Here is a 10,365-nt window from a genome sequence, read left to right on the forward strand (position 1 = left end):
GAGCCAGACATCCTGGAATGGAGGTCAAGTGGGCCTTAGAAAGCATCACTATGAACAAAGCTAGTGGAAGTGATGGAATTCCAGTTGAGCTATTTCAGATCCTAAAAGATGATGCTATGAAAGTGCTGCACTCAATATGCCAGCAAATTTGGAAAACTCAGCAGTGGCCACAGGAGTGGAAAAGGTCAGTTTTCATTCCAATCCCAAAGAAAGGCAATGCCAAAGAATGTTCAAACTACCACACAGTTGCACACATCTTACACTAGAAAAGTAATGCTCAAAATTCTCTGTGCTGGGCTTCAACATAGGTGAACTGTGAACTTCCAGATGTTCAAGCTGGATTTAGAAAAGGCAGAAGAACCAGAGATCAAGTTGCCAACATCCGTTGGATCATCAAAAAAGCAAGAGAGTTCCAGAAAAACGTTTATTTCTGCTTTATTGACTACACCAAAGCCTTTGACTCTGTGGTTCACAAAGAACTGTGGAAAATTCTGAAAGAGATGGGAACACCAGACCACCTTACCTGCCTCCTGAGAAATGTGTATGCAGGTCAAGAAGCAACAGTTAGAACTGGACATGGACTGGTCCAGTTCCAGTCCATTTGCCAGCAATGGACTGGTTCCAAATTGGGAAAGGAGTACGTCAAGGCTGTATATTGTCACCCTGCTTATTTAACTTATATGCAGAGTACATCATGAGAAATGCCAGGCTGGATGAAGCAAAGCTAGAATCAAGTTTGCTGGGAGAAATACCAATAACCTCAGATATGCAGCTGATACCACTCTTATGGCAGAAAGTGAAGAAGAACTAAAGAGCCTCTTGATGAAAGTGAAAGAGGAGAGTGAAAAGTTGGCTTAAAACAATGTTAAGAAAACAGATCACGGCATCTGGTCCCATCACTTCATGGTAAGTAGATGGGGAAACAATGGAAACAGTGACAGAGTTTATTTTGGGGGGCTCCAAAATCACTGCAGATGGTGACTGCAGCCATGTAATTAAAAGATGCTTGCTCCTTGGAAGGAAAGTTATGACCAACCTAGATAGCATATTCAAAAGCAGAGACATTACTTTGCCAACAAAAGTCCATCTAGACACAGTTTTAGTTTTTTCAGTAAGTCATGTATGGATGTGAGAGTTGGACTATAAAGAAAGCTGAACACTGAAGAATTGATGCTTTTGAACTGTGGTGTTGGAGAAGACTCTTGAGAGTCTCTTGGACTGCAAGGAGATCCAAGTAGTCAATCCTAAAGGAAATCAGTCCTGAATATTCATTGGAAGGACTGGTACTGAAACTGAAACTCCAATACTTTGGCCACCTGATGGGAAGAACTGACTCATTTGAAAAGACCCTGATTCTGGGAAAGAGTGAAGGTGGGAGGAGAAGGGGATGACATCACTGACTCAATGGACATGAGTTTGAGTAAGCTCTGGAAGTTTGTGATGGACAGGGAAGCCTGGCGTACTGCAGTCCATGGGCTCACAGAGAGTTGGACACAACTGAGTGACTGAACTGAACTGAATCTTCATTCCAGCTTATGCTTCATCCAGCCCAGCATTTTGCATGATATACTTTGAATATAAATTAAATAGGCAGGGTGACAATATACAGCCTTGACATACTCCTTTCCTGATTTGGAACCAGTCTGTTGTTCCATGTCCAATTCTAACTGTTGCTTCTTATAGTGCATACAGATTTCTTAGGAGGCAGGTCAGGTGGTCTGGTATTCCCATCTCTTTCAGAATTTTCCATAGGTTATTGTGATCCACACAGTCAAAGGCTTTAGCATAGTCAATGAAGCAGAAATAGATGTTTTTCTTGTATTCTCTTTCTTTTTCTCTGATCCAACGAATGTTGACAATTTGATCTGTGGTTCCTCTGCCTTTTCTGCTGCTGCTGCTGTTGCTCAGTCGCTTCAGTCACGTCCAACTCTGTGAGACCCCATGGACTGCAGCCTACCAGGCTTCTCTGTCCATGGGATTCTCCAGGCAAGAACACTGGAGTGGGTTGCCATTTCCTTCTCCAATGCATGAAAGTGGAAAGTGAAAGTGAAGTCGCTCAGTTGTGTCTGACTCTTAGCGACCCCATGGACTGCAGCCTACCAGGGGCTCCTCCATCCATGGGATTTTCCAGGCAACAGTACTGGAGTGGGGTGCCATTGCCTTCTCCCCTGCCTTTTCTAATCCCAGCTTGAACATCTGGAAGTTCTTGTTTCTTTTTCTGTTGAAGGTTAGCTTGGAGAATTTTGAGCATTACTTTTAGCGTGTTAGATGAATGCAATAGTTTTATATAGTGCTGACCAAAAAGGAGGATATGTGTGATTTTTATTGGTCAATCATGTAGCAATGGAATGAACAGAATTTGCAGTATGTTTTAGCTTGGTATCCCTTTGGATCTGCTTGATTAAGCTATTAAACCTCAACATTTAAATGACTTAACCTAATAAAGGGTTGTTTCTTGTAGAAATCTGATGCAGGCTGTTTGATTGTCTTCTATCTTGTAGATATGCTATGCCCAGGTTGCCAAGGCAGGGGAAAAGTGAGTTAAAGGAAGCATGTAGATTCTTAACTGACTCACCCTGGAAGTGACAAATGCCACAGTCCACTGCTCAGAACTGGAAATGTGATTCTGATCAAATGGTGAAGTGGCTGGGAAAAGTGTGGAAGAGTACACAGATATTTGATAAGTACTAATGATCTTTTCCACACTCTTGGTGTTTGATACTTTGAAATTACCTATTTAAAAATTCTTGTAGGCAATTTTATATCACTTCAAGTTTTAAACATAAAGATAAAACTTTCATGTTACTTTCTTTCAAATATATTTAAAATGTGTTGGTTGAGTACACACTATCATTTTTCAAAGATCTTTTCAGTTCTCTGTTAAAAACAATGAAGTTTTTTTTTTTTTCCCAATAGTTGTGAGGTTTGGGTAAGTCATTTCACTTCCTATACTTGTATGCCAATTGAAAATGTGATTTAACCCTTGATTTATGCGTATGTTGTGAATATTACGTTAGAGATCACATGTAAACCACTTGACACAGTGCCTAGACAAAGGTAAGTGTTCAACAAATGTGGATTTTTCTACTTGCTGGTATTGTTGATATTGTAATAGGTCTACTACTGTCATCAGTAATACTGGATCCTCTGACTCAGTGGTATATCTACCATTATCAGAGATAGTATACTTTACAGAAAAAGTGACATTTAGGCCGAGTTCTGGAAATGAAATGCCTTCATCTTCTCTATGTTCTTATTTTGGTAGTCATGGGGGATTTCAAAGGCCATATTCTCCCTGGAGTCTTCTTAATTACATTGGGGATTTGGTGGACTACAAAGTGCGTTCTGAAATATGCCTTCAAAAACCAGAAGCAGACTTCCTACTTCGATCCCAAAGCATTATTCTGTCGAATGGAAATGTTGGAGGGAATTGTACTAGTTGGAATGGCTTTAATCGGTGAGTGATCCTTTTCTGTGTTCTGTTTGCTTTCTTGGTGTATTTTCACATGCAAAGAGAAGACTGAATATCAAAACAAGAGATTACTAAAACAAATTTTTTATTCAAATACATTTGAATACGTATTCTAATTGTATTTCTGTTTTTTATTGCTTGATCATGTAGCAATTCAGTTCAAGCCTGGTTTTCTAACAGTTCGGTTCAGTTACTCAGTTGTATTTGGTTATCCTTAATTGGGGAGAAGCTGAACTCTAGCATTTTAATCCTGAACCAAGCACAACTCCCGACCCAAAGACGTACTGTGTAAGAAGGAAGTAATCAGATGCTATAGGATTGGTCTCACAAATCTAAATCCAAAATTACTCAGGATTTATCTAGTCATTAGATTAAAATAGGAACTTAGTCTGTCAGTGTAACTGATCGGGGAACTCAGTGGAACTAAGTCCATTAGCTTTGAAGATCTGACATAGCTGTTTGACAGAATTGGCTATCTTTGACTAAAAGGGATTATCTAAACCAGTCTTTGAAGCTCTAAACCAGTCTAAAGAACCAGTGCTCAGCTGTTAGGTAATGGCCCAGAAAGAAGAATCAGTGCCATAAAAAGACAATATATTGGGCTAAGCTGTAGGCTGATCCTTCTGCATCTTCAGTTTTCAGTAAAGCTGTGGAAAGATGGCTTAAAGTGTGATTTATCCCTCTGCAGGCATACTTTCAGGACAGTTTATTCCTGGAGGACCGCACTTGATCTTATACAACTACAAAGAGAATCAATGGGTCAGACTCCTAGACTGGCATCATTTTACCATATACCTCTTCTTTGGGCTGCTAGGTGTGACAAACATCTTATGTTCCATCAGGTCACTTCCTCCCTCCTTTAGCAAGTTAATGCTATTAAATGCCTTATTTGTGGAGGGTAAGTATGAGTGTTTTCATTTATCTTTCATTATTATTGGACATTTGTCTAGCCCTTTACAACAATAAAGGGCACCTTTCCTTTGGTGTCCTGGTACAGCCTTGACCTATAGGCCAGCTGTCTGGGTCATGGTAAGCTATTGAGGTGTCCTAGACAGGATGCCAAAGATTTCCCTTCCCTACTAACTTATTTAGTAAAACTGGACAAGCACAATATTCAGGTATCGTATTCAAATTTCACATCTACCTTAAAGAACCACCTGCTATGCTCATTTATCTCAGGTTTATCCTGGAGATGATCATTATTTCCATTTTTAACACAACAAACTGAGCTCAGAGTAGTGAAGCGTTGTTGTTGTTGTTTTTTAGTCACTCAGTTGTGTCCAACTCTTTGTGATCCCATGGACTGAAATCCATCAGGCTTCTCTGTCCATGAGATTTCCCAGGCAAGAATATTGAAGTGGGTTGCCATTTCCTTCTCTGGGATTAGTAAAGCATGAAGATCCTCCAAAGAAGAGACCACTCAAAGCAGAATAGTTCCCATACCTATGAAGTAGCCTTTTTAATATTGATATAATGAAACTCCACCATTACATGATAAACAGAGTCCAAAAAATCCAGTCACATAAAATTGAGGTCCTAACACTTTTTGTTCAGTTGGCCTCCCTGTTACTGCATAAGAAAACACTGATGACAAGTATTTAATGCTTTGTTTTCATTTATTTTATATGTATGGAGAAGGAAATGGCAACACACTCCAGTATTGTTGCCTGGATAATCCCATGGAAGAGGAGCCTGGTGGGCTGCAGTCCATGGGGTCACAGAAGAGTTGGATACGACTTAGTGACTGAACCACAACATTTTATATGTAAGGGGTAGACTGGTCATAGAACTAAAAAGCCCCCAATTATCAAGAGGCAGTCATTTCTAATGTCCACCTTGCCTCCTACATCTAAAGATAAGTGCTTTTGCCAAATGCTCTTTGAGAACAAGTGATAGATAAAAGTTGGGCAACAGTCACCAACAGCATGATTCTCATTATCTCAGATGTTATATTATTTTAAACTTTTTATTTTATATTGGAGTATAGTTGATTAACAATGCTTTGATAGTTTCAGGTGGACAGCAAAGGGACTCAACCATACATATCTGCATGTATCCATTCACACCGAAGCTACTCTCCAGATGTTACTATATTTTGAATGAACATCTTTTCCTATACATCCGAATGAAAAGGATGAAGTTGAAGCCACTATCTGTCCATAGGATTAAAAATATAGTTAGTTACTACTTCTTGGGAGCTTCCAGAGAACCTTGCCCTACCCATCGCAGTGCACTCTTATGATTTGTGTTTATATTTGCTGCCTCCAGTAGACTAAATTGCTTAAGGAAAGACTATTTCATTCATCTGTCCACTTGCCCTAACTCCTGCTCCCCTGCCTTCATCATGCTTATTATTTATCCTTTTGCATAAAGTATGGTTTGAAATTTAGTTAGTTGAAAATGTCATGATGTATTGGAGAAGAGAATAAAGACTGGGGAAGGGAAAAGGAGATTTCAAAGATTACATTGTAAACAGGTATAGTGATGACTCCAAAAATGCTAGAGATTTCCATTATTAATGGAAGCAGTGGGCACCTTATATTTTGGACAAATGTGTGTGCTTAATGTAAAGCTGTGTGGAGATGGGGGAGGAACAGTAGTTTCATTGAGAAAGACAAACTATTTTTTCTGCCTCCAACAGCTTTTGTTTTCTACAATCACACTCATGGCCGGGAAGTGCTGGACATCTTTGTGCACAATCTTCTGTTCTTGGCCATCTGTTTGACAGCCCTGATTACCTTCATGGAGCTCTTCATACAGGCCAAGATAACCGTGGAACTTCTGCGGACAAGCCTTTTCCTGCTTCAGGGAAGCTGGTTCTGGCAGGTGAGTTGGGGCCTCCAGTGAATGTGCCTGGTGTCTGCACTGATGACCTTCTCTCTTTGATTGTGGGTGTTGTGCACTGGAACCCAAAGATTTCCTTCTGATATGCTGCTGGTAGTGAGAATGCAGGCCTTTGAGGGGCCCAGCAGCCCTGGTGAGAATAGTGGCAGAGCAGCAGGGAAGGAGGTGGGAGGTGTACACCTTCATCACACACCTGAATATCCATTTGTAGGAACTCTGAGCTGGTGCTTAGCTGGAAGCAGTTCCTGATGCTAAAGTCACTTAAAGCCTAATGGGTAATAAGCTCGAGAAACATAAGGAAGGCAGGAAAGGAAGGGAATTATTATCTATTGAGGAATAAGTATGTGCCGGCCCCTGGACATGACTTTTACATACACATTGTTTCATTTTCATTTTGTCTTCACGACAACTTGGAAGTTAGATATTATCATCCCCAACTAACTGATAAAGAGACTCAGAGAGAGCAGGTTACTTGCTCAGGATCACACAGTAGTGGAACTAGGATCTAAATGTGGGTCTGTCTGACTCCAAATCCCAGGCACTTTTATTGTTGACTCCCTAACCTTGGAGTGTTGTTGAAAACATATATTCCAATCAGTGAACATATACTTTATCAGTTCAGTTCAGTTCGGTCAGTCATGTCCGACTCTTTGTGACCCCATGGACTGCAGCACACCAGGCCTCCCTGTCCATCATCAACTCCTGGAGTTTACTCAAATTCATATCCACTGAGTTGGTGACGCCATCCAACCATCTCATCCTCTGTCTGAACATACATTCATGAATATAAGGAAAGTCTGGAATAAAAGGTGAATGTGGTTTAATCACAGAAGATTTCTTAGAGGAGGTTTTTAGTCACTAAAGTGCAGGGATTTGGGATGATGAGGTTCTTCCAGGGATTTGCATTTCAGTGAAGATTGATAAGAAAGCTCTGGTAGACTCAGAGAAACATCATGGTCAAACGGGGGCTAGGAAAGATGTGATATTTAAGCTTGTGGGGGAGTAGAAAGGTTGTTGGAGCACAGGCTAGTAAATAGGGTCTGAGATTCAGGGGTTTTTTGAAGGTAAAATGATTTGGAAAAAATAACAAATACCTTATCATGGTATAATTTGATAATCAGTGAATTTAACCATTTGGTATATAGATGTTGTATTGTGAGATTATTTACCATCAGTTGGCAAGCTAAATAGAATGGCATGTAAGATGTGATTATGCATTCTATATCTCTTGATTGGAATATTTTACTATGTTCTGGTATTGCTGATTCAAAACTAAAAATAAAATTAAACAACTTAATAGTGATAATTTCAGATCAAGATGACACAGTGAGTTTATGCCTCAGTGTATTGCCTCTGCTTCAAATATGTAACAATGACACATAAACTATCAAAAATACCTATAAAATAAAAAGTAAATTAAAAGAATAGAAAAGTAAATGAAAGTAAGAGAGTTTAAAAATACACAGTTGCAAATTAAACACCACAAACAAAAATAGGGCAAGCCCCCAGTGAATAGAATAGAAATAGACGAGACTAGACATTCCCAGACTGAGCAGAGCTGGGCTGTAGCTCTGTGGACTCCAAGTCTGGGGTAGGCATGATGGTTGGTTATTTGGCTCCAGGGGAACTAAAAGGAAATTAGAGATTTCTCTGGATGTAGGGGTAAAGTCAAGCTCTTCGACTCTTTTTATTTTATTTTTTTTAATTTTTATTTTTAAACTTTACAATATTGTATTAGTTTTGCCAAATATCGAAATGAATCCGCCACATGTATACATGCGTTCCCCATCCTGAACCCTCCTCCCTCCTCCCTCCCCATACCATCCCTCTGGGTTGTCCCAGTGCACCAGCCGCAAGCATCCAGTATCGTGCATCGAACCTGGACTGGCGACTCGTTTCATACATGATATTATACATGTTTCAATGCCATTCTTCCAAATCTTCCCACCCTCTCCCTCTCCCACGGAGTCCAAAAGACTGTTCTATACATCAGTGTCTCTTTTGCTGTCTCGTACACAGGGTTATTGTTACCATCTTTCTAAATTCCATATATATGCATTAGTATACTGTATTGGTGTTTTTCTTTCTGGCTTACTTCACTCTGTATAATAGGCTCCAGTTTCATCCACCTCATTAGAACTGATTCAAATGTATTCTTTTTAATGGCTGAGTAATACTCCATTGTGTATATGTACCACAGCTTTCTTATCCATTCATCTGCTGATGGACATCTAGGTTGCTTCCATGTCCTGGCTATTATAAACAGTGCTGCGATGAACATTGGGGTACACGTGTCTCTTTCCCTTCTGGTTTCCTCGGTGTGTATGCCCAGCAGTGGGATTGCTGGATCATAAGACACTTCTATTTCCAGATTCTTAAGGAATCTCCACACTGTTCTCCATAGTGGCTGTACTAGTTTGCATTCCCACCAACAGTGTAAGAAGGTTCCCTTTTCTTCACACCCTTTCTAGCATTTATTGCTTGTAGACTTTAGGATTGCAGCCATTCTGACTAGCATGAAATGGTACCTCATAGTGGTTTTGATTTGCATTTCTCTGATAATGAGTGATGTTGAGCATCTTTTCATGTGTTTGTTAGCCATCTGTATGTCTTCTTTGGAGAAATGTCTCTTTAGTTCTTTGGCCCATTTTTTGATTGGGTCATTTATTTTTCTGGATTTGAACGTTAGGAGTTGCTTGTATATTTTTGAGATTAGTTGTTTGTCCGTTGCTTCATTTGCTATTATTTTCTCCCATTCTGAAGGCTGTCTTTTCACCTTGCTAATAGTTTCCTTTGTTGTGCAGAAGCTTTTAAGTTTAATTAGGTCTGATTTGTTTATTTTTGCTTTTATTTCCAATATTCTGGGAGATGGGTCATAGAGGATCCTGCTGTGATGTATGTCAGAGAGTGTTTTGCCTGTGTTCTCCTCTAGGAGTTTTATAGTTTCTGGTCTTACGTTTAGATCTTTAATCCATTTTGAGTTTATTTTTGTGTAAGGTGTTAGGAAGTGTTCTAATTTCATTCTTTCACATGTAGCTGTCCAGTTTTCCCAGCACCACTTGTTAAAGAGATTGTCTTTAATCCATTGTATATTCTTGCCTCCTTTGTCAAAGATAAGGTGTCCATAGGTGCGTGGATATATCTCTGGGCTTTCTATTTTGTTCCATTGATCTATATTTCTGTCTTTGTGCCAGTACCATACTGTCTTGATAACTGTGGCTTTGTAGTAGAGCCTGAAGTCAGGTAGGTTGATTCCTCCAGTTCCATTCTTCTTTCTCAAGATCGCTTTGGCTATTCGAGGTTTTTTGCATTTCCATACAAATTGTGAAATTATTTGTTCTAGCTCTGTGAAGAATACCATTGGTAGCTTGATAGGGATTGCATTGAATCTATAAATTGTTTTGGGTAGTATACTCATTTTCACTATATTGATTCTTCCGATCCATGAACAAGGTATATTTCTACATCTATTAGTGTCCTCTTTGATTTCTTTCACCAGTGTTTTATAGTTTTATAGTTTTCTATATATAGGTCTTTAGTTTCTTTAGGTAGATATATTCCTAAGTATTTTATTCTTTCCATTGCAATGGTGAATGGAATTGTTTCCTTAATTTCTCTTTCTGTTTTCTCATTATTAGTGTATAGGAATGCAAGGGATTTCTGTGTGTTGATTTTGTATCCTGCAACTTTACTATAATCATTGATTAGTTCTAGTAATTTTCTGGTGGAGTCTTTAGGGTTTTCTATGTAGAGGATCATGTCATCTGCAAACAGGGAGAGTTTTACTTCTTCTTTTCCAATTTGGATTCCTTTTATTTCTTTTTCTGCTCTGATTGCTGTGGCCAGAACTTCCAAAACTATGTTAAATAGTAATGGTGAAAATGGGCACCCTTGTCTTGTTCCTGACTTTAGAGGAAATGCTTTCAATTTTTCACCATTGAGGATAATGTTTGCTGTGGGTTTGTCATATATAACTTTTATTATGTTGAGGTATGTTCCCTCTATTCCTGCTTTCTGGAGAGTTTTTATCATAAATGGATGTTGAATTT

At 39.2% G+C, this 10,365-nt stretch overlaps 1 protein-coding gene across 1 annotated transcript in view; it reads left to right on the plus strand.

Moving 5' to 3' along the window:
• Positions 1 to 3,263: 3,263 nt before the first annotated feature.
• The window catches only part of LOC104990058 (transmembrane protein 45A-like), a 37,948-nt gene continuing 30,846 nt past the window's right edge, over positions 3,264 to 10,365 (plus strand). Inside the window, exons 1-3 of the mRNA XM_010841954.1 lie at positions 3,264 to 3,457; positions 4,161 to 4,370; positions 6,114 to 6,298. Coding sequence (XP_010840256.1) covers positions 3,268 to 3,457; positions 4,161 to 4,370; positions 6,114 to 6,298 — 585 coding nt within the window. The 5' untranslated portion in view covers positions 3,264 to 3,267. The remainder of the gene's footprint in view (positions 3,458 to 4,160; positions 4,371 to 6,113; positions 6,299 to 10,365) is intronic.

The sequence above is a fragment of the Bison bison genome, unplaced genomic scaffold (genome assembly GCF_000754665.1).
Source record: "Bison bison bison isolate TAMUID 2011002044 unplaced genomic scaffold, Bison_UMD1.0 scf7180017864168, whole genome shotgun sequence".
Taxonomy (NCBI): domain Eukaryota; kingdom Metazoa; phylum Chordata; class Mammalia; order Artiodactyla; family Bovidae; genus Bison; species Bison bison.